General features: G+C 49.8%; 1 protein-coding gene across 7 annotated transcripts in view; it reads right to left on the bottom strand.

The window, feature by feature from the left end:
- Positions 1–24,598, bottom strand: part of KIF23 (kinesin family member 23) — a 518,096-nt gene that overhangs the window by 387,250 nt on the left and 106,248 nt on the right. For all 7 annotated transcript variants that reach the window (XM_069624224.1, XM_069624222.1, XM_069624221.1 and 4 more), the window contains exon 5: positions 11,721–11,857. In XM_069624224.1, the coding sequence (XP_069480325.1) occupies positions 11,721–11,857 (137 nt within the window). The remainder of the gene's footprint in view (positions 1–11,720; positions 11,858–24,598) is intronic.

The following is a 24,598-nucleotide window of genomic DNA, read 5'->3' on the forward strand; positions in this document are numbered from 1 at the left end:
GACGATGAGACCACAAGGACGTCCGGCCCGTGGTTCTGGTGTATCGGGAGATCGCAGCAAGATGAATCTTGATGGACGCGTGTGCCAGTCCAGCTTTGGCCAGCGTCAGCAGGTACGGCAGTACCTGGGGAGCCGTAATCCGTAGAGGGTTAATCTTCTGTGCGTGGCACCAGACAGAGAACCTCTTCCATTTGTGTCCGAGCATCTAAGAGTCGAGGACGCCCTGGCCTTTGCAAGAACCTCTCTGCAGTCGGCCGGTATGTCATATCCTCCAAACTCTAGCGCTGCAGGAGCCAGGCCTGCAAGTTCAGCGATTTCGGGTCGTGGTGGAGGATGGCGCCTCCTTCCCTGGAGAATAGATCCGCGTCCACCGGCAGCTTGATTGGCGGGGACGCTGACAAGTCCAGAAGGTCCGGGAACCAGATCTGCCTCGGCCACGCAGGTGCGACGAGGATCATCCTGCACCGTGACCTCTTGAGCTGGTTGACGAGCCGGATTAGCAGTGGCAAAGGAGGGAACGCGTAGGGGAACAGGCCCTCCCAGGGGAACGAGAAGGCATCGCCCATGCTCCTCGCCTGGGGAAACCTGCTGGCGACCCTCCGGCACTTGGAGTTCGTCGCCGTCGCGAACAGGTCGATCTGGGGTGTGCCCCACCGTCGGAAGAGGCGATCCACTAGATCCTGCCGTAGTTCCCACTTGTGGCACGAGCGCAGCTCCCTGCTGAGTGAGTCGGCGATGGTGTTTTTTATCCCTGCCAGATGAAACGGCACCAGAAACATCCTTTGGGCGACGGCCCAATGCCACAGGTCCTGCGCCTCCTTGGACAGCGCTGGGGACCTGGTTCCGCCCTGTTTCCTGATGTAAAACATGGTGGTGGTGTTGTCGGTGAAGATCCTCACCACCTTGCCCTTGAGGGACGGGAGGAAGGACCTGAGGGCACAGAACACTGCACGGAGCTCCAGGACGTTGATATGGAGGGACTTCTCCGTCGGGAGCCAAAGGCCTCTCGCGTGCAGATTTTCGGTGTGCGCTCCCCACCCTTCCAGGGAGGCATCGGTGGTCACTGTCTCCTGGTGGTCTGGGGTCTGGAAGTCCATGCCCGCCGTCAGATGCGTGCGGTTGCCCCACCACCGGACCGCTCGGCGGAAACTCTCGTCGAGTGTGATCCTCTCCTCGAAGCTGCCCGTCGTTTGGATCCAGCGCGCGTCCAGGAACTCCTGCAACGGGCGCATCCGGAGCCTGCACATGGGAATGAGGTAGATGCAGGAAGACATCATTCCAAGGAGGGACTTGATGGACCTCACCTTGGTCGCGTCGGAAACCAACATCCGCTGTACCTTGCCCAGGATGGACCTGGTCCTTTCCTCCGACGGGGAGGCCAGAAGAGACAGTGTCGAGCTTCGCTCCCAGAAACAGTGCGTTTTGCGCGGGTACCAGGTGAGACTTGGCGTAGTTCACGGAGAATCCCAGGTCCGTGAGAAGTCGGACGGTCCTTGCCGTGTGATCCACGGCGAGCTCCCTCGTCTTGGCTCGGATGAGCCAGTCGTCCAGGTAGGGGTAGACGTGGATCCCCTCACGGCGCAGCTGCGCCGCCACCGGTGCAAGGCACTTGGTGAATACCCTGGGTGCCAACCGTAGTCCGAAGGGGAGGGCTTTGAACTGGTAGTGACGCCCTTGGACCACAAACCTGAGGAATTTTCGGTGCCCCTTTAGGATGGGAATATGGAAGTAGGCATCCTCCAAATCCAACGACGACAGGAAGTCTCCTTCCTCCAGCTGACCCAGGACGTGCTGGAGGGTGACCATCCGGAACTTTTGCGCCTTGATGAACTTGTTCAGACGTCGCAGGTCCAGGATGGGGCGCCATCCCCCCGTCTTCTTCTTCACGAGGAAGTATCTCGAGTAAACTCCGGAGCCCCGAAGCCTCTTTGGGACGAGTTCGATGGCGCCCTTCCTGAGCATCGCCTTTACCTCCAGGAGAAGTTGAGGGACGTGAAGTTCTTTCCTGGCCACGAGGGGGGATGCGCGGACACCTTCTTTGAAACTCGAGCGCGTGGCCCGGGGCCAAGGCGTCCAGCACCCAACGGTCGGTGGAGATGGACTCCCACACGCTGACGAAGCTCGCCAGCCGGCCTCCCACCGGGGTGCTTCGGTGGGGGCCCGACCCCACGGTCGGTTCAATCCTGCTTCGACGAGGCTTTGCCGCCTTGACCTCCTTGGCGACGACGGCGGGGTCCGCCAGACTTGCCTCGTCCTCTGTAGGCCTCCTGAGCCGACGAGCGGGCCGCTTGACGGTAGGTGGAGAAACCGCCGCCGGAACTTTTGGAGGCGCCCTTGCCTCCGCTGCTCCGAAAGGGCGTCCGTCGTTGTTGCAGAACTCCAAGGGCCCGGGCCGTCTCGGTGTCCGCTTTAATGGCCTGAAGGGAATCGTCCACTGTTTTCCCAAACAGGTTGTTCCCATCGAAGGGCATGTCCAGGACTCTGGTCTGAACGTCTTGACGGAAGTCCGTAGCCTTGAGCCATCCACGCCGCCTAAGGCAAACGCCGTTGCCCAACTGGCGGAACCCAGTGTCGGCGATGTCCGTCGCAACGGTAATGGCGTGGTCCGAAGCCACCTCACCTTCCTGCAGGATCTCCAGGGCCTCTGCCCTCTTGTCGTCCGGCAAGAAGTCCAGTAGGGGAGCCAGTTTGTACCAGAGCTCCCTGTCGTAGCGGGCCACGATAGCCAAGGCGTTGGCCGCTTTAATCGTCGTCGCCGCAGACGAGATGACTCTGCGTCCCATAGCGTCCAATTTCTTTCCCTCGCCGTCCGGTGGGGAAGTCGAAGTGGAGGCCGCACCCCCCCCCCCCCGCTTTTTTCCTGGCCGCCGCGGAGACGACGGAGTCCGGGGTAGGCTGCGCCCGGAGGCACAGGGGGGCCGTGTCCGGGACCCGGTACTTCTTCTCGTACCGGTCTCTTCTAGCTGGCGTCGTGGAAGGGTTCTTGAGGAGGGTGAGGCCCTCATCCCAAATGTCGTCCAATAGAGGCACTGAGAGGACCGTCTTCCTCTTGGCCTCGCGCCGCTGATAAAGGAAACCTTCCTTCTTCTCCTCAGGGCAGAGTTGGAAAAGCTCGGATGCCCTGGTGATCATGGAGTGGAACGATCCAATCTCGTCGGGCGGAGAAGCCCTGGTGGGAGGCGACGACGGTACATCCTCGTCGTATACCTAGTCGTCCGTACCCGTCGCTGCCGTGTCAGTGCCCGTATCATCCCCTCGGGTGGACGGGGAGGAGGGCTGGAAGGGGCGCGACGGCTGAAAAGGAGGCGGAGGGTGGATCCTTCTTTTCTTGGTAGGGGGGAACACCAGAAGGTCCCGGTTCTGGGTCCCCCGACGGGAGAGGTTCCGTCGGCAACGGTAGTCTCGTCCTTATCTCTGAGCATAAGGACTGTATAGCCAACAAAATGGCCGCCGAGTTGTCTCGCGGCGCTGGCAGAGGGGAATCCGACGGGCGATCAGGGGCCCCGTCGGTACCTGCGTCGGGATCCATCCCGACGGGCCGGTCTTCTTCCACGCCGAGGCCGTGGCTTAAGACTTCGACCAGCTCCTCCTCCGAGGTTGAGGCCGAATCTACGACGACGCCCTGCCCCCCCTTTTTCTTCCCCACGGGGGATTTCACGGGGGTCCTATCGATGGGCACAAAAGAGGACTCCCTCCGAGGTGGCAGGGAGACTGAGCCCCGAGGTCGCCACCACTGGTGTAGCCTCCACAGGCTGAGCCAGGGCCGCCGCGACAGTTTCGATAGAGGGCTTGGCCGGATGGATTAAGGCCTTCACTACCCTAGGTGCGCTCACCGCCTTATCCTTGAGGGGGGGGGGGGGACACTGCCTCGCTCCCCCTCCGCCTTCGAGCTCGACCGGGGCCTCTCCAGGAGCTTCGCCGGGTGCTCGGCCTTCCTCTTACCCGACCCAGAGCGTTGGCTCGTGGTTGATGGTGCCGGGGAGGGTGCGCCCTGCCTGGCGCCCGTAGAGCCCGACCGTTCGGCGCTCCCGGTGCCAGCGGACTCGCGGTGCTTGGCCTTATGTTGGACCCCCGTCGCCGGGGCGTCCTCAAAGGTCTTAGAAGACCGCTCGGCTTTCTTCCTCTTCTTCTCGCCGGACGGGCTCTTCCCTTCCAGCCAGTTGGCGAGACGTTGATGGCGGTCCTTCATGGTCCGCTCCGAAATGTTGCCGCAACACGCACAGTCCTTCTCCACGTGAGTCTTGTCCTCATGTAGGCAGTAAAGACAAAAAGAGTGTTCGTCCTCCTTGAAGACGTTCTGCAGCTGACATCCAGGGCAGACCCTGAACAGCTTTCCGGGCGTCGAGCTCCCCTTCTCCTGGGCCATGACCGGGCCTGAGAAACTTCTGGAGTCCTCCAAAAGCGTAGCTCGACGAACTCTTCACCCTTGAGGGGCGCAGGCGAATCCGACACGGGTCCCCGTTGATCGGATGGAGAATCGGTGGAGCTTGAGGCTCTTCTGACCGAAAAAACGAAGTTTTTGAGAAAAAACGTGAAAAAATAGCACTAACGCTCGAGAGCAATAGCACGAGGATCCCAACACATGAACGTGCGGTAAAAATCTGAAGATGGCTGCCAGAGGCGGTGCTTAGGTAGAGGGCAGTCATTGGCTGTGGTCAGTATGACGCAGAGACCAGTGATTGGTTATTACTACGAAAGACAGATCAGAAACGAAACTGATACTGGTTTTTTCTTTACCGAGGATTCCCAGCCTGACGACGGGGAATATTCATGAGCATGTGAATCCATGCCAGACCCCATGCTGGAGAAATTATTTTTTCTTTTAGTATTCTTATTATGCACAAAAATGTGAATGATTTGATTGTAGTAATGATTGATTAGAAAAGGTTTTTAAATTGGAAAAATAAAATTCGGTCTTTGAGGTTCTGGCCCATTAAGTGCATTTTTCAGGCTTGGTTGAAGGACGGTTGTCGCGCTGGTATGCTCTTCAGAGGGTACGTCGCAGTAACCAAAAAAGTACTGCAGAGGCGAGAAAAGGGATACAATGTCTCCCCTCAGCATAATGTGGGGTGTGCTGATCTCGCAAACAAAACAAAAAAACAGTGGGAGGATAAGAAGTGTACCCCCTGCCTTGGTAACTGGGTTAACCAAGGGGGGAAAAAGCCACTAAAGTGGAAGCTCTAGGAGCTCTCAGAACACTGCACAGAAAGTGCTGTGTGCTACTTTAGTAAAATGTAGAAGCCAGACATTTGGACAAAAGCATGTCACCAAAAAGAGCTAAAAAGGGTTCCCACAATCACAGTAAAAGAATGAGTGTGGAAAGAGGTTCTTAATCACTCGGGAGGAATAGTAAAAAATCCAGGAGGCCAGCCAAACATACAAGGGGAATCGCAACAGAGAATTTCACACAAAATAGGATACCTACGCCAACAGGAACTCCATTCAGACCATATGAATTAAGAATGGGAAGTCCAGTTCAGAAACAATTTACATTCGCCTTCACAAGATATTCAAATTCAAAACTGCATTTTCGTGGCCAGGTGTCCACAGCCCCGTGCACTCAAACTTATAATTTCTACTTGCAGAAACATTTACTTATAAGTTACTCACCGTAGTGACTAACTCAGTCCCCTTTGCTCCATACGGCATGGGCGTCCCTTCCAAGGGACGGGAGACAGAACCTTTTTCACTAGAACATACCTTCTTCCCCTTTAAATTTAGAGGTGTGCAGCCCTGGGAGCATGCGCTGCCCTGACTACGTCCTCTGGCGCCACACCAGAGTCCCCAGAGACATGTTGACAATAGATTAACATTGCCCGACACCAGTCTTATTAGGGGTGGGGGGAGGATGGTGGGACGTATGTAGGAAAGAGGACTAAGAGTAAGTTAGTCACTACGGTGAGTAACTTATAATCACTCTTACGTCCCGTCTCCCAGGGTGGAGAGGAGACCCTCCTCAGGCAAACAGAACTGCCTGCCCGAAAGCCGCGTCAGATCTAGAGCCGGCACCCAAACAGTAGTTTTCAGAAAGCCGAGGGAGTGGCCCAGATGGCCGCCCTGCTTATAAACGTGCTAAGGGACATGGCGCTAGAATGCAATGGCCGTTGCATTGGCCCTTACTGCGTGGGCTTGCACGTTTGCCAGAAGCGGCTTGTGCTGCCCCTCGTATGCCTCTTTGATGGCAGAGTCCATCCAGCGGGAAATGGAGGCCTTGGAGGCCTGAAAGCCTGGTCTTGCACCGCCAAAAGTGACAAATAGGGCGGCTGACTTGCAGAAGCCTTTGGTCCTGTCAAGGTAGAATTTCAGGGCACGCCCGACATCCAGGCAGTGCAGCACTCTGTGCCTCATCCTTAGAATCGGCAAAAAACATAGGGAGCACCATTTCCTCGTTTAAATAGAAAGCAGATGGCACCTTCGGCAGGAATGGTGGGTGCGTCTGCAGTACTGCTTTGTCCTTATGAAAGGTAGTATGGTTCTGAGGTGACCAGCGCCTGGATCTCGCTGACTCTGCGAGCCGAAGTGAGGCCGACTAGTAAGGCTGTCTTAACGGTGACCAGCCTGATGTCCGCGGACGCTATTGGCTCGAACGGGTTGTGGGCCAGGGCACCCAAGACTATGTTCAGATCCCACACAAGGTGTGGCCTTTTGATGGGCGGGTAGAGCTTTGCGAATCACGTCAAATGCCGAGTTCCTGTAAGCCCCGATGGCTGCAGGGTTAGTGCGGCAAGTGTCCACCTGCACGCCTGAGCGGGCGAGGTGCGCCGAGAAGGAGAGCACGTCGTCCAAAGTACATGCTGGGGGTGGGGGGGGGGGGGGGGGGTCAATCTTCCTGGAGTCCGCCCAGTGGCAGAACCTGATCCATTTACTTTTATACTGGGCACTGGTAGCCTTGCTCCTTGCGCCCTGTATGATCTCTAGATTAGCCTGGGGAAGGCTGAGGTGCCGTAGCGCTACCTGCTCAGGCACCACGCAGTGAGGGCTAGTTTCTGAGAGGCGGGGTGAATGACTGTGCACCCCCCCCTGCTGCGCCAGAAGATGTGCTGGGCCCATTGGCAGATGAAGCGGAGGCATCTCCGAGAGGCTGATCAGCTCCGAGAACCATGGCCTGGCTGTCCACCATGGAGCTATCAGAATGATGTTGAGCTGGCGAGACTCCAAATCGCTGTGAATCAGCAGTGTTTTGGGAAGGCGTATGCTGTTGTGCCGTTCCACTGAATCCAGAAAGCGTTGCCCAGAGAGCCAGGGCCCTGTCCCTGCCAGGAGGCGAACTGTTGGCACTTCTTGCTGTGCCAGGTGGCAAAGAGATCCACCTGGGGGTGACCCCATCTGCTGAAGATCTCCTGAACAACAAGGTTGTTTAGCTGCCACTCTTAACTGTCCACTCCCAACCTGTTGAGCCCGTCTGCCTCCAGGTTGGATTCCCCCGGAAGATGGACTGCCGTGAGGTAAATGTTTTCTAGGGCCCGCTCCCACATGCTGATTGCCAGTCTGCACAGTGGAGGGGATCTGGTGCCTCTCTGCTTCTTGACATAGTACATGCTGGTCAAGTTGTCTGTCTGGATGAGGACAACTTTGCCCCCGATCAGAGGAAGGAATGCTCCGAGCGCCAGCCAGATAGCGTTCAGCTCCAATCAATTGTTGTGGTACTCCTGCTCCTGAAGGGTCCAGGTGCCGTGGACCAAGTGATCGTCCAGGGTGGCGCCCCATCCCTCGAGAAAGAGGATTCTGGTGATTGTGACCTGCGGAGTGGGAGGCCGAAAGGGCTTGCCCGTCCGAAGGTGGCAGTCCAGGGACCACCGTGTGAGGTCCTGGTGGAGAGATGGAGGAACATTGATCCTATCGGATTGAGAGCACCTCTCCTGGTTCCATGATGCCGCGAAGTGCAGCTGTATCCTCCTCATCCTGAGTCTCATGTGGGAGACGGCTAATAGGACCGCTGCCAAGAGACCCAGGAGGTGCTGGTACCACCAGGCCGAGGTCACCTCTCTGCTGAGGAAGTGAGTAGTGGCCCTCTTGATGGCTGTGACCTTGTCCTCCGACGGAAACACCTTCTTGGAGCATGTGTCCCATATGAGACCAAAGAAGGTCAGAGTCTGCGTGTGTTGCAGTTGCAATTTCTTGAGATTGAGCGAAGAGCCCAGATCGTGCAGTGTGTTCATAAGCGCAGTGGAAGTGTGGTGGACTGCATCCGGAGATGTATCCTTGATGAGCCAGTCGTCTAGGTACAGGTAGATGTGGAGGCACTGAGCCCTGAGAAGGGCCGCCACTGTATTCATGAGTCTGGTAAAGACCCCGGGGGCCGAGGTGAGGCCAAAAGGAAGCTCCTTGTATTGGGAATGGAAGCCCATGATCCTGAAGTGTAGAAAAGAATGGTGGGGCTGCCAAATCAGGATGTGTACGTACCCGTCCTTCAGATCCAAGGAGCACAATGTCTTCACTTTGAAAGCAAGCGTAACCATCTTGAATTTTTGTAGAGGTAGGGAGAGCTTGAGGGTGGAAAGGTCCAGCACAACTCGGGTCCACCTGGTTCTTTTTCTGAAGGGCGAAAATCCTGGGAGTGAAGGCCCAAGCCTCGCTAGGAGGCTGGGACTTCCTCCACTGCCTGGCTTTCGATGAGCGACCGGATCTCCACCAAAAGAGTTGCTGTCCCAACGAGAGAGTGGTGGGGAGGAGAGGATGGGATGGGATGGGAAGACGGTACCCCGTGGATACTACAGAGAAGATCCAGGGGTCTGTGAAATTCTGGTGCCAGAAATGTGCATGGAGAGCAAGCCTGCTCCCCCCCCCCCCACTGGAGACACGTGGACCCAGAGGGGCATGTCATGCCTTCTTTCCCTGAGGCTGTTGCGGAGGAGGAGGACTGGAAAAATTCCAACGCCAAACCCCCTTTTTTGTTCCTTTCGCCGATGCTGAGTCGGCGAGCAGTCCGGCTGGCTGGACCTCCGTTCTTGGAAGCCGTGGAACCCTCCTGATGTATGCCCTTTGTTGGAGCGTTGCTGTGACTGGGTGTACGATTTGGGCGTGGTCTTTGTCAGGATGGATAAAGACTTGGCCGTTTGTGAGCGGTTTTTCTTTTTGTCCAGCTCCTCATCCGTGGTGGAGTGGAAGAGGTCACCCCCCTCGAACAGCAGGTCTAACATGCGTTCCTGGAAGTCCGGGTTGAATTTAGTAGCACAGAGCCAGGCTGTTCTTCTGATGTCCGTGGCGATGCAGATGACCCGGCCAGAGGTGTCAATGTGGGCCACAGTGGACTCCATGATGTCTTGTGCCACCATCTTGGCCTCACAGCCAGTCCCGCCTTGAAACATGATTGGCTCTGCGTAGGAAGCTCTGGGAGGAAATCAGCGATTTCCCGCCATAACCTCTGGTTAACGGCCGCCAGCACGGCATCACGTTGGCCTGACGAAGATGCAAGGACGCGTAGGAATACAGCTTCTTCCCATACGCCTCCAAGATCTTCTCCTTGCCTATGCTTGGAGTATAGTGATGCTGCGGCGATCACCGAGGAGTGTGGCTGCGGATGGGCGATAGCAAGTGTCTATCCCCCTCCATCTGCCTGTACTTGGCGTCCAGGCATCGATTGACCAGCTGGACCGAATGAGGCTTGAGCCAACCCTTCTTGGCCAAGGCAACTGTCTGTCTGCAACGGGATTCCAGTTTTAGCAGAGGGGCGTCACGTGAGGACTTCTGCAAGGACCCCCCGCCCCCTCTGCTGGCTGCTCGACCACGGGTTGAGGAAGGCCCAAGTATTCTGTTAGTCCTGCAAGTCGTTCGTGGAAGGCCTTGGCTGATGAGGGCGTGTCTGGGTCGTTCTCCTCGTCCGTGTCCACCTGGGGGTCCGGAGGATCCTGCACCGGTGGAGGAGTGATGGGAGCCGGAGGCTTAGGTACAGTGACCGGAGCCGGAGGCTGTGGCTGGAACCGCCTGTACAATCGGTTGGGGGGCCGGAGCAGGTGGCAGAGGCTGCGCTGGGGCCAAGGGTGCCGGCGGAGGGGCCAGCGGCGCCGGAAGCATTGAAGGGAGCACGTCCCGATGGCATCCCCGAGGATAACCCCCATCCGAGGAGATTTCATGAGCCCGAGGAACCTCTCAAAGAACCTGTCCTCGCAGGCTGGAGGGGTGGTAGGTGTTATAGACCGAGTAGTGAGAGGCTGCTGGAGCCGCTGCATACCCTGTCCATATGGATGCAACCGGAACCTGCTACGCGCAAATAAAGGATAGGCTGTAGGCCACGTACCTGGTTGACACCAGTCCCACCTTGACACTCGTTCTTCGCTGAGCTCCCGTTCCTAGCACGGTGGACAGGTGCTAATATCTGGCACGGCAGCCATCTTGTTGAGTTGCCTTCCACGTGCATGCGTCGCGTTGCATGGCTCACTGGGCCCAGTCTCGTCCAGGACTCAGAGTGTGGATCATGAGGCCTACCATGCTCCTTAGGCCGAGGCCTGGTAGGCGTTACACCCTCGGCCAGGAGGTCGGTAGAGCTGCGTTTAGGCACCCCTCAGACATATTGCTGATACAAGGGCGTAGCCCCTCGGGTGAAGACCCAGTACTAGAACCTTCCGGTTCCTCAACACTGTCACCGGAAGGATCCAAGGATCCCTTGGCCTGTAGGCCGGTAGCTGGGATAGCCTCGGTGCACGTGCTGGTACAAGAACCTAAGCGGTCCCTTCCGCGTGGGTCAGTCCTTGGGGAGGAGTCTCCCTTTCGGGGTGTGATGGAGAATAGAAGCCTTACCTTGGGCCTGGATCGATGGTAGACTAAGTCCTTCAGGTCCTCTGGAGGCGATTTCTGGAAGAGCTCCCTCCACCTGGCTAGTCTGTTCTTCAGAGACCTTGACGACAGGGCGTTGCACGCTGTACAAGCTTGCCAACCGTGCTCTGGGTCAAGGCAACGTAGGCGGAGGGCCTGGGTGTCTGAAGTTAGAAAGAGCTTGTCACAGAATAGACACCTCCTGAACCCTGTGGAAGTCGGCATTCACCGCGGAGGAGCGCGACGCCCAAGTACCCGAGTGATAAAGAAAGAAAATACAGAAGAAGTATCTGCACGTGGAAGTACATGGCCGAAGCCAACCCCAAGAGCGCTTGTGAATTTTGGCCCGTTCCAGTCGAGGCGGAAAAGGGGCCTGAGGTGTGGCACCAGAGGGCGGAGTCAGGGCAGCGCATGCACCCAGGGCCCCAACCCCACGCACCTCTAAATTTAAAGGGGAAGAAGGTTTTTTCTGGTGAAAAAGATTTGTGTTCCGTCCCTTGGAAGGGACGGCCATGCAGTATGGAGGAAAGGGGACAGGGCGTAACAGTACGATTTACCCATGAAAGAGAGATTAACAACTCTTGTATTAAACTTAAAATATATGAGAGGTGTGTCTTGCAGGTGTGACTCACCATTGTGATTCATTTGGATTAACAGCTGAGCACTCTTTTCAGATTGCTTCATTTTTTTATTTTGATTGTATGAGAAATGAGTAGACCCATTTGAGGTAAGCAAAAAGGGAAGGAACAACTTCTCCTGCCATCCTGACATTCCCGATTCATATGGAGCAATTTCCCATAAACAGAGATTCCCATTGTATTAGCAAGGTGTGGTAAGTGGTTAGGTCAATGAAGGTCTTTTTTCGCTTCAGGGAAATCAGATTTTATAATGCAACAGATCAACATGTCCACAGGTCAGATAAAACTGCACTACTGAGATAATATGACACATAGCTCAACAAGACCTACAAATCGCTTGGCCTGGAAGGGTCCAATACTGTTGAATAACATATCGAGGCTTCGAGGCAGCAGTCCACCATCTCCCGGAGAGCCAGTCATTGTGTGAGTTTTCCCACTGCCTGTGACGCCATATGTAAAAAGAATACCTAGGGGGAAAAAAAAAAAAAAAAAAGTTTAGTTGTTCAAGTTACCAGCTTCCCACACAACATGAAGATCTGCATGCTGACATTGCAGCCAGAGCAACAAAAGGGAGAGCCCAAAACAGGCACGTAATCAGGGATACCAAATGAGTCCTCTCATCAGCGTACTGTGAGCCTTACAACAAAAAACAGGTGCAAATGCCTCTTCAAGAGCTTCAGATCTAACCAAACGTTGTCGGTTTCATTCTAAATATGGTCAAAATCAAAAAAAGTGATCGCAAGTTTGTAAGTCATTCTTAATCCAATGTTGTAAACTTAAAGTTATGGAAGAAAAGATAATTTTCAGACTGCCCTTCCCATCCATCTATTAATAGAGGCAATTTTTCTTGTTAAGCGCTTGCCTTTTCAATAATGTTGGGGAATTTCCTTAAAGTCCATCTGTGGTAGGACTATAGAAGACTCACTCTTATAAGCACAGGTCCAACTCTTAGGTTTGGCCTGACATTCCCAAAAGGTTTGGTAGCAACGAGTTAGGTAAATTCTCATTTATATGCAGTCTCCTCTACATGGAAGTTCCCAGCACCCTTTGCTGTAATACTGGATTTTTTGAGCTGTTCCCATGAGCCAGTGGGAACCTTTTTCCACACTCAATCATTCTTTAACCCCATCTTTGGGATAATTTGCATTTCTTTTTAAACATTCTTATCATTCTTTAACCCCATCTTTGGGATAATTTGCATTTCTTTTTAAACATTCTTAAAGTAATATTACACAGGCGAGGTGGGAGGGCCATTAACCGGCCATGTAATGCCCGTGGGACATAGTTACAGGCCGAAGCGAGGGCCTTAATGAAGCTTGGCGGAATCGAGAGAAAAAAAAAAAAAAAAAAGAAAAAGGATGGCCAACATGGATGGATTGCAGAGGGACTGCGTAGTACCTTCTCCCTTTCCACGGCAGCGTGTCACGCATCGGGACATGCCGGGAACAAGGCTGTTCCTGGCGCAGGACAGTAAGAGAAGGTAAGAGGGGTGGGAGGGAGCAGAATATGTCAGAAACAGGGATGGGGACGTGGGGGAACACTTGCCACACTTCCCGGCGGTGAAGACGGCGGCCTCCAGCACTGAAGCGGCTCAGAGCGGTAGGATTATTGTACGGTAATGCCCCTGCTTTGAGCCTCCTCATTAGCTGGGAGGACTAAGCCACGCAAGCCGGTCACTAATTGGAGTTATACTTTCCACCAAGAGTTAAGGCATCCGCTTAGACTTTTGCAACACATAGCACTTTCTGTACAGTGTTGCTGGGAGCCCCTTAGGCTTCCCCTTTCGTTTTCTGTTGTAGGGGTATATTTTATCCTTTTTATCTTTTAGATTTATTACGTGGAGTGCTGGGTGGTTACATTGTATCCCCTTTCTCACTGTTCCTGTAACTTTTTGGTTACACTAACAAGCTAATCTGAATGGCTGGTGGCAGTGGTTTTATTCTACCTACTTTTGTGCAGTTTTCACTCCCAGGTTGTACTCGCAGCCTTCATAATAAACAGAAGGGTCACCATTGACCCAAAATAGTGACTTTTTTGGGCCAATTCAAGATGGTTCATCTTATTCTTGGTCCTTCTGCCGTACTGAGTGGGGGGAGGTCCTGGTTTCACTTTGGTCTTCGGCAGGATCCCTTTGTGAAGCCCGCCAAGGATCCAGTGTGCCAGTGTCAGGTTCACCTTTAGTTTCCAGTCTAGGAAGGGACCCTGGAAGCGTACTGGAGGGATGAAAGCTGAACTGAAAATGTTATTTAATAGGGAAAGGTTTGCCAAGGCACAGTTTTCCTTAACTTTCCTATTGTAGCAGGCAGGTGTAATCCCAGCTCAAGATGGTGGAGAAGATTCCAAGAGCTGATTGGTTGGACTCCAGCAGTGAATTAGTTTGGAATCATGTCAAGATTCTAAACTGCCTTTCATTCAGCCATCTATCAAGTAAAGGTCACAGAACTAGAGCTCCAGAAAAAAAATGAAAATTCACGTAAAGATGAGGAAAAGATTTGAGTTAATGAAGATTCGAACTAAGCAAAAGAAGAAAGTTAAGGAAACTTCAGCTACTACAAAGTGAATGTATTTCTTGTAAACTAAGTTTTGTCTGAACTAAGAAGCTTAGAATAGGTGTACATAAACTGAGATTGATCTGCAGCTGGGAGGAACAGTGAACGTTGGGAATATTGGTCTCATTACGTAATTCGCTTTCATTTTGAGAAAGGTCTTGGGAGTAATTAGTGCAAGTCGGAAGGAAAGCAAGGAAAGGGTTGTGTGCGCATGCTTACAAGACAGAAAATAGCGTTTCAGGGGTGTAAACTACATTAACTCAACGTCATAACTAACTTTTCACTAACATGCGTTGCACTCAGGAGTAGTTTAATGAAGGTGAGGGCAAGTAGACACCTGTTCCGACTCTCCGAACAGAGTCCGTAAGCAACTGTTTGGAGACTCGTAAAGCCTTCATTTTTGCACGTTCATAGCCTTGGCGCATAGCAAACGGCTTGTTTAATTTTCTCTTCCTGCGAATCTCTGAAAATTATACTGTGCCACAGTGAGGGAAAGGTGTGTCGGATTTGCGCATCCTCACGAGAGATAAGCGCTTCAAAGGCAAAGATTTACATAAACATTGTTATGTTATATGGTACTTTGCATTTATGTAGCGCCTTATGTACCATTGGTATGATCAAGGCGCTGGTAGGTTGAACGCCCTCGGGAACCGAGAGGGAGAGGACACCAGATGTGTGCAGCAGGTGTGGTATTCATGTGATAGCTGCTTCTTAGTGTTGGGTGCGGTGGTTGGGAGATCGCGAGTATGTGTTCATTCTGGAAGGTTGTTATCCAGACCGATTCTGGCTGCGTTAGGCCTGAGGAGAACACCTAGGCTGGCGGGTGTGTAGCCAGCTGTGTTTAATTAGGATGATGGGGAGTATGAGGCAGGTGATGGTATGAGAACAGCTATACCAAATGTGTCATAGTATTGCTGTGTTCTAGTTGAGTGGTGGAGTATAGAAGAGAGTAAGTGTGGATATGTGATATGGTGGTTTATATTAGGTGCTTGTGATCGAGCGCGCTCCAACCGTTCCATGCACTCCAACCGTTTTTGTACAGTGTCCATTCCGTGCCCTCCATCTGTTCCGTGCATTCCATCCGTTGCATGTATTTGCTCAGTTCTATGCACTCTATCTGTTCAATCAGTTCTATGTACTCCTTCTGATCCATGCACTTCGTCCGATCTATGTATGTTACCCCTTCATCATCCGGTCCACCCATTTCATTCGTTCTACCCACCTTATCCGTTCTACAGGCATCTGTTCCACATTCTACACCCGTTCCATCCACATACTTCACTTGTGTTTGTGAGGCAGTTATGGCAAGTAACTGCAAGGGAGTACGGGTTAATATTAGTAATCATTTTATCTGTTAAGGTATTTTATAGAATTGGGTTCAGGTTTTCAGCTGAGAGTTTGCGAATATTCCTGGTTACATAAGAGTCCAACGTGATGTGCTTGGGTAAGTCTGGTTCGTTGCACATGATAGAAAACTTAATGCTGTGGTGGTCTGTCCAGGGTAGTGGAATGATAATACCATGGTATCCATGGAGACTGAGGGACAATACCCAGTCCAACGTTCTTCCTTTATTATGGGTAGGCACGTTCACAAGTTGTGTAAATAGTGCGTCTTTAAGAGCAATGTGTAAGGATTCTGCTTTATGATCTTGGCTATCAGTTGAGATTCTGTATGGACTATAGAGCTCTTAATGCAGTCACGCCTGTTGCCCATCCTTTAACCAGGACAGATGAGCTGGTGGACAAACTTGCTTCAGCCAAGTTCCTCAGCATATTTGACCTGTCTTCAGGCTATTGGAAGATAGCTCTGACAGACCATGCCAAGGAGAAAACGGTTTTCCACCCGAGGAGGCCTCTATCAATTTAAGGTTATGCCTCTTGGACTCAAAACGCACCTGCTACATTTGAGAGGATGGTGAATCAAGTTCTGAATGGGTTAGAGGACTTCTGCATGGCATACTTGGATGACCTTGCAGTGTTCAGCCCCACTTAGGAAGAGCATCCTCACCACCTAGGATTTGTTTTGCTGGCTGTAGAACAGGCCCATCTGACCATACAGGCCAATAAACGTCAAATCAGTCAGAGTAAAGTGGTCTACCTTGGACAGGAGATCGGAGGAGGTGAAATAAGGCAACTGCTTAGCAATGTACAAGCTGTACAAGACTGGACCACCGATACTAGTCAAACCCAAGTGAGAGCCTGCCTGGGTCTAACTAGGTACTGCAGGAACTTCATAGAGACCTACGGGACCATAGCTTCTACCTTGAATGTGATGATCTGACCCAAATTCCCCAAGAGGATGAGGAGTGCACAGTCTTTTGGAGGACTGAAGAAAGCCCCTTGTCAAGCTCCAGTCTTGAAAGCCTCCGACTACAACCAATCCTTCATTGTACAAACAAATGCTTCTAACAGGGATAAATGCTATTTTGAGCCAACTGGATAAGAAAGGCAGGGAACACTTTCTGCTTCATCAGTAGGAAACTGAAGGACTGTGAGACAAAGTGGGCAACTACAGAACATACATGTTTTGCCATTGTGTGGTCTCTGAAGACGTTTAGACCATACTTGTATGGTTCTACATTCATTATTCAGACCACCAACCCTTGAGATGGTTAACGCAGCTGAAGGGGGAACATTCTAAATTGTTGAGGTGGTCAATCAGTCTTCAAGGATTTGATTGGACCACAGAACACAATCAGGGTGTAATCACTAAAATGCTGATGGTCTCTCTAGAAATTATGACCAACTGTTAGGAGATTCATCCAGGAGTGGATTAAATCCTCCTGACCCTTAGTATGGGGGACAAGTATTAAGGAGAATTCTCATTTCGGTGCTAATTCCCTTTAACCTTATAGACCCCAAGCTCAATTTTTGCTGGACTTGAGGACTTTAACCCTGGAGCGAGAGACCTTTTTCTCACTCCCTGCGTTTTGACCGGATTTGGATTATAGGTTTCCACTGTTTTTGGAGTCTAACACCATAGGCATCTACTTTTTGTATGGGGATACACACCTTCAGTGCAGTGTACCAGAGAAATCCTTTAGATTTCTCATAATGAAGTTTATCTGGTAATCCAGGCTTGGATGGCTCAACACGAACTTTGCCTCGATGATAAGACGGAGCTCCTCATCTTGGGCTCCTCTCAACGGCTTAATAAATTAGATCACTCATCAGTCCATCATTGATGGCAATGTCATTAAAGTGTCCAAGGACACTAAAACCTTGGGCATCTATCTTGACTCCACCTTGTCCCCGACAAGACAAACCAAACCAATGCCGTCAGATCAGCATCAGCATTTACTGTAAACTCATTGCGGCCTGCAGACCGTTTCTAACCACCCCCAATAGCATCACACTAGCTAGAACGCTTTTGATGTCTAAGAGAGACTACTGTAGAACTTTTTTCTGGGGACTAGCCAGGCTAACCTTAAACTGCAAATCAACCAGAATAATGCCATTGGAGCGGCCTTAAATATTCCAAGAAACCAACATATTTCCGATATCAGGACTAACCTGCACTGGCTCCCTGTCAAACAGGGAATCTCGCTGAAAACACTTGCCCTTACTCACAAATGTTTGACTAACAAGACCCCTCACTACCCAGCCAACCGCCTCTCCCTCCACACTTCCTCCCGACCACAAAGAACTGCTTAGACACACAGCCCATCTCTGCCGAGATTTAAACTTCAAAAAGCTGGGGGCATGAGCTTCCCTGTTCTGGCCACCAAGCTCTGGAAAGAACACTCTTCCGTCCACTATCAGATCTGAGCCCTCATTCAATTCCTTCAAACTGAAAACAAAATCGAGGCTCTTAGCTCAAATCTGATTCAGCCTTCTGCTTGTAGCAATCACCAAGAGTCATCTGCCCCCACTAAACTTTGTCTTGCTTAAATTATGTTCCTATGATGAACTGCCTAATGTGACTGCCTATGTAAGACAACTATCCAATCTACTCTCTCATGTATATATCTGACACCATGCTCGGCTTGACCAAGCCTACGTTCTGCTGTATACTTCTTTGCTTCTTGTAAGTTTAAAGTTTGGCTGTATATTCTACTTATCTCTGTAATTATGTCTATTATAATATACCCTATATATCTTTTTTTTGGATTCTACTGTAAATTTACGCTATGTTGTATATCTTGTATATGTTGTTCATTTTTTTAACTATGCCTATTAAGTATTTGCGCCCGGATGCCTTTGTGCCTGGCGCGCGCTACAAATAAATAAAATACAAATAAGGTTTAAATACCCATTCTTGTGTGAACTACTGTGCCCAAGACTAGTAAAGTGAAATTGACTTTACTTAACCTTTCCCTTAGTAGGTCCAGCACACACCATCTTATGTGGAGTGTTGGGGGGTTACTTAGTAGCCCCTTATCCTACTCTCTCATGTAAATATCTTTACGTTTCCCTCACTACCTTAAATGGCTGGTGGCAGTTGTTTAATTATCCTACCATTGTGCTTTTCTACCGCAGGCTGAATCCTCAGATGCACCATCGCACCCATGGGAGACCATTAATGTCAAAACGGATCTGGTCTTTTTTTCACCATTTTCTGTTTGTGAGGTCTTTCTTGGGTTTTCTCTGCATGCCAAGCCAGTTTTGAGCAATTTGTTTTGCCTTTGGCGGGCTTCAGTCTTGAAACCTACCTCTGGCTCCAGTGTGTCTGGAAAGGCAGGATGTGAGGGAGGTTCCCGAAACTCCTCTGTCCTTTGTCTCTAGGAATACCTGACTGCAACCAGTCCCGATTGCTGTGCGATTGCCAGCCTAGGCTGTGCATGAATGGGAAAACCTGCATAAAAGGCGAGGGTTTTGGGACTAGAGGCAGTCAACCACTGGGAAGAACATCCGAAGAAACCATGAACGAAGCTTGCTGCATCCTCCTGGACCTTTGAATTGCCTGGAGAATCACTGCTGCTGTGCTGAAACTCTTTTTGATTGACAAGAGAAGCTCCGGAAGGGACAACTTCTTCCCTTGGGTTAAGTTGGACCAACTAGCTCCGAGGCAAAGTCCACTGGACCATCTTCCCTGATTGGCTGTACTACTTTGCTGCTGCAAGAACCTAGTTCCAGGGGTGGAGAAATCCGTAGTCGAGTGAAATGTCTGCAATCCAGCTAGAAGCTCCAGGAGTCTCCCAAGGACCCCTTCAGAAGCAGGACTACCAGAGCTCGAGTCGCATTACCAGAGTGCAGGACTCAAGGAGTGAAGGTAGCCCAACTGGAATCCGAGAACCACAGTGGGACCGTTTACCGAACACTGAAACAGCAAAGTGGCGCTGATCCGAAAAGAGCCCGTAGATGCCAACAACTTCCAAATTGCTGCAACAGGAGTCCTCCAGGCGTCCTCCCTCTTGTCCCCATGACTGAGGCTCAGGAACCTAGGATCTGCATCGCTGCAACAGGACAGAATCCAGCTGGACCACTCTTCTTCAAACCAGAGGTACTGTTTACACTTGGGGTACTTACCTCGGTGTCTTTTTGAGCAGGGTTCTTCTCAGTTGAGACTTGCATTGGCTTACCTTCGAGTGGATTCCAACTCTGCCTTTCACAGGATTAACAGATTGTGACCCTACAAGTGATAAAACTAACTTTGTGCAAGACTTTTATTATCTAAGAAGTGCTTCAGCTCCATAGACTGTGCTCCAATTGACTTTGGCTGTCCTGGCTCCCTGCAGACTCTTCTAATCCATTAACTATTTCGATCCCTCACGGGTGGCAAATTGTTTTAGAAGTAAGTCTGGAAGAAGTAAGTCTACTTGCATGCCCTGAGAACCCGTTTAACGGTATTCCCTCCTTTAACCTTTCCTTTATGCAACCTCAGAATCTGCAAAGTATAACTAGTGATTACTGTCCTTGTGAATGAAGTCACCTCTGGGTGTAGGAAGTGTGTAAAAAGCATCTCTAAAGAGTGTCCACTAACGTGTGCCGATTCTGCAAAAGTATTATTAAAGTATCATTATTACATATGTTGCCCTTTTTAAAGAATGCTTATTTAAAAATGTATGATCAATAAAAACTATTTAAAACTGAAACCTTGAATGCAAGTGTTACTTGGCTACTTGTATTTACAGATTTCAATTGTACAGCCCTACAACTCACATTTACCCCTCTTGAGATATGTCTGGCTGCTCAGTCACACTACCAACTTGTGTTGTACAGACCTAAACCAAAAGGTGGGTTACCTAAAACCAAGCAGATGTGTAGTCTCAGTGTTACTACATCAATTAATACCAAACACTGGACTATTGATGTTTTCACTCATTCTTTTTTGTGTACTTTGGGCACCCCCTGTTTGGGATTCCTTTGATGGAATCTACTTCCTCCATCTTTTTCTATGGCATCTGAAATGTAATACTGCAGTACAAAACACCTTATATGTAGTGCTGCTGGAAGCTACTTGAGCTTCCAGCTTTGATTTTATTTAAATTCCATACCGTTGGGTAAGAATTGATGCAGTCACACCGTGTGAAACCTTCACATTTATCCAATGACTAGCTTAAGTACCCAGCTTTGCCCGAGATGTCCATTCTCAGATTGTTTCATATTCCACCGAAAAAGTTTGATATCGTTTGTCACAAAGGATAAACGCGATACATGTTAATTTCACCACTGAATTGTACACCACATTCTTATGCATCTCGGATGTCAATTCTCACATGAACATCATTATATGCTTACTCTGATTATCTGCAGTGTTAGCAGTGGTGGCCAATTTACGCTGCTAAATAATCAGAGTAAGCATTTAAATATAACGCTCATGTGACAATTTAAATCGGATGCAAACAATTTGGTTTGGTATTCAATTAGTGAAATGAACATGTATCGAGTTTATTGCAAAACAAATCAAAGTAAAAAAAAAAAAACGACCGGTTCAGCAGAGTGCGATGAGCACTTACTGCAAATGACCTGTAGATGGCAGCGAAACACCACAAAACGTAACGCCGAAAAATGTAAACATCAATTATCTTGGGAACAGGATGGCTGATCGAGCTAGAAATAGTTGCATTAATTTGGCAATGTAATTGTTCAAGGTACGCAGAGAATCTCAGCACCAGCGAAGACTGTGCAAAGACCTTATCCAAGGAATATAATTAAGACATACAATTGAAGACACCATGTCACAGTTTACAATCCTGAACTCAGGTCTAAAGAGAAAAGGGATGTTTTGGAAATAAAGGACAATTGAAAAGCAAGTCTTTGACAGAACAAACACAGCAAATCCAGGAGGTCAAAGACAGCAATAGGAAGTTTTTACAAAAGGCCTTCCAGCTGGCGGCGAAGGCGTACAGGTATATCGCCATTTATTGGGGAGGTATGATGGGGGAAGAAGAAAAGTATCAAGGTCATAATCGAACAGAATTAGATTTGTCCACAGGTCGGTCGGTCAGTCAGTCATCGTGTTCCGGAAGAAGACAGAGTACAGAAGAGACCCCCAGGGTTGCCAAACTTTCAATTCTGAATTAAATGTAGAGTGACCAAACGTAGGGGGTCTGGAGGATTCCTCATCTGCTCCTGCAGGAAAGAAGTGCTGAGACCGGAGAGAATGAAAAGGCCAGTAATTAATCATGCCTGGGAGACGTTGGAATCGGAGTCCAAGTTATCGCCGAGTTCTTTGGCAAGGACGATGGTGGAAATAAGGGAGGAGATTAAAGCAGCCAGAAAAGAGACACTTTCGCTAGGGGTAAAAAATGGAGGAGTTAAGTGTGAGGGTGCATAAATCAGCATAGACAGCCAGGCCATCCTATGAGAGGAAGGAGTTTGAAGTAAATCCACCAGCATTGCATCCAGAACAAGGAATGGGGTCGCTGAGGAAAGATCAAGCAACAGACAGAAGTTAGTTTGCAGCAGGGGATGTCCTTGGTTGCGACGCCATTAGCGTCTCCAGAGATTTTCAGGGGATTCTAGAAAATGTAAGTCTTTTTTAATGCAAAGTGAGCTACACTGTCATCCAAACTAGTTTCCTACTGAAACTTCAAGAGTGGCTTTCTCAATTTCATATCATCCTGGAGAGGCAGCTGCATGGTCTGTTACTTTGGTGGAAAGAGGGGCGCTAGAGTTGCATGACTGGGCTCGGTTTAATATCGAGTTTGGTAAAAAAGTTCCACAGGCGCACCTTATCACAGAGTGTGGATGGTGAATTTGAGGAAATAGAGAACTAGTTGCTTACATTACACAATTCAGGGCCTTGGTTTTAGAAAGTGGTTGGCCCGAGTATAAGAGCCTCACTCTTTTATAGAGGGTTACAGGAGGAGTTGAAAGATGCTTTGGCTGCAATAGTAGATAGGCCAACCCCTTGCGAGGAATTACTGTTTCTGCAGTTAGATGCTCGTTTGTCAGAAGTTCTGAGAGAAGAAGTAGTATTCCTGAGAGTAGAACATGGGTGAGAAGTGAGCGGCCAAAGGGAGATTCGATCACTAGAGTGGTTAAACGTTCTGGGAGAAAGTCTGGGAAGGCCGCCACTGTAGAAATGTAGAAAGCAGATTCACAATTATGGGGCAAAATCTTCAAATGGCGGTGCAAGCCTTGCAAAAGAGTAAGACAAGTTACAAGAAGTTTGCGGACTGGAAGCGTAGATTTACCGCCCCCTTTGCCCCCCACCGACTATTAGTTGGGGGTTTTGGTATGGCTTTTTTCCAGGAACATCGCCCTAGAAGACAGCATTTAGCCCAGGTTTCATTGGCTCTTTTGAGATTAACCAAGTCCCATCTCCTGTTTCTGTAAAATTGCGATTACTGCATGGGTTAAAGATCCATCGCACGTTCCATGTGAGTTTATTGAAGCCATGTAGGACAGGAACTAGGTTGTTGGGAGAACCGGTCAGGTACTTGTAGATACTAAGGATAATGAATATCAAGTGCAGACCATTTTGGATTCTAGGGTGGTGGACGCAAGGTTGCAGTATCTAGTGGATTGGAAGGGGTATGGTCCGGAGGAGATGTCTTGGGTGACAGCAGAAGATGTTCATGCTCCTGGGTTGGCGAGACGATTTGATAGGCTTAAGTGTGAGAAACCTAGACCTGGAACAGGGCATTACAGAGGGGGGTACTGTCAGATTCCCCTTTAGTATGCAGGCTAGGAAGGGACCCAGGAAGTGTAATGGAGGGAAAAGTTTGCCAAGGTCCTCAACTTTCCTATTGTAACAGGTGGGTCTGATCCCAGCTCAAGATGGTGGAGGAGATTCCAAGAGCTGATTGGTTGGACTGAGTCAGTGAGGTAGTTTGGAATCCTATCAAATATTCTAAACTGCCTTTCTTTCAGCCATCTGAAGGTCACAGACCTACAGCATCAGAAAAACAATTAATATTCAGATAAGGAAAAGATTTTAGTTAATGAAGATTCAAACTAAGCAAAAGAAGAAAGTCAAAGAAACTTCCGCTGCTACAAAGCAGAGTGAATGTATTTCCTTTAACCAAAGTTTTGCCTGAACTAAGAAGCTTAGAGTATGTGTACATAAACTGAGATTGATCTGCAGCTGGGAGGAACATTGAGCGTTGTGAATATTGGTCTCTTCATTCCGCAATTCCCTTACATTTTGAGAAAGGTCTTGGGAGCAATCAGTACAATTCGGAAACAAAGCAAGAAAAGGGCTGTGCGAGCTTGCGCTGACGAGACAAATAGCCGTGTGCGGGTGTAAACTACAATAACTTATCGTTGTAACTAACTCACCAACATGTGTTGCACTCGGGAGTAGTTTAACAAAGATGCGTGCAAGTAGACACTCGTTTCGACCCTCCGAAAAAAGTCTGTAAGTAACCGTTGTGTGCATTAGAGTAAAGGGCCTTCATTTTGGCACGTTTGTGAGGTGCGCGCATAGCAAACTTCTCATTTCCTTTTTTCTTCCTGCGCGTCTCTTACACAGAGTTCGCGTTGGGTGCCACCAAGAGGGAGAGGTGTGTTGAATGTGTACGTCCTCACAAGAGATAAATCGCAGTGATTTAGAGAAAATGCTTGCTTCAAAAGGTAAAGATTTACACAGACAACATTGTTCAAGGTACACGGAGAAGCTGCACCGGCAGAGAATGTGCATAGACCTTATCCAACGTATAAAGTTAAGGCATAAAATTGAAGACACCTTGTCACAGGTAGTTAACAATCCTGAACTCTGTTCTAAAGAGAAAAGGGATGTTTTGAAAAGAAAGAAAAGACAATTGAAAAGCAAGTCTTTGATAGAACAGCAAATCCAGGAGGTCAAAGACAGCAATAGCATGTTTTTACACAAGTTTTTACAGGTACAGCACAATTTATTGGGAAGGTATAATAGATCAAGAGGGGAAGAAGGAAACTATCAAAGTCATGATCTAACAGAATTATATTTGTCCACAGGTCGGTCAGGGAGTCATTGTGTTCTGGAAGGAGACAGTACAGCAGAGACCTGATTTATTATTTTATACACTGCCCCTTTCCCCCATGGGTTGTTAACAGCAATTCTGAATTAAAAGATTGTAGAGTGGGCAAACATAGGGAGTCTGGAGGATTACTCGCTGCTCCTGCAGGAAAAGGTTCTTCTGCTGTGCCTGCCTCGAACCAGATCCACCAGAGTTTGAATGGTGAATGGGTTACGATTGGCTGGGTGCCCAAGAATCATGGATCCCGAGGCTGAAGACAAGCTGACCCCTGTACAGATGAACCGACGAGGAAAAAAGATTTCTGCAGCAA

The sequence above is a fragment of the Ambystoma mexicanum genome, chromosome 11 (assembly GCF_040938575.1).
Source record: "Ambystoma mexicanum isolate Mex_15411 chromosome 11, UKY_AmexF1_1, whole genome shotgun sequence".
Taxonomy (NCBI): Eukaryota; Metazoa; Chordata; class Amphibia; order Caudata; family Ambystomatidae; genus Ambystoma; species Ambystoma mexicanum.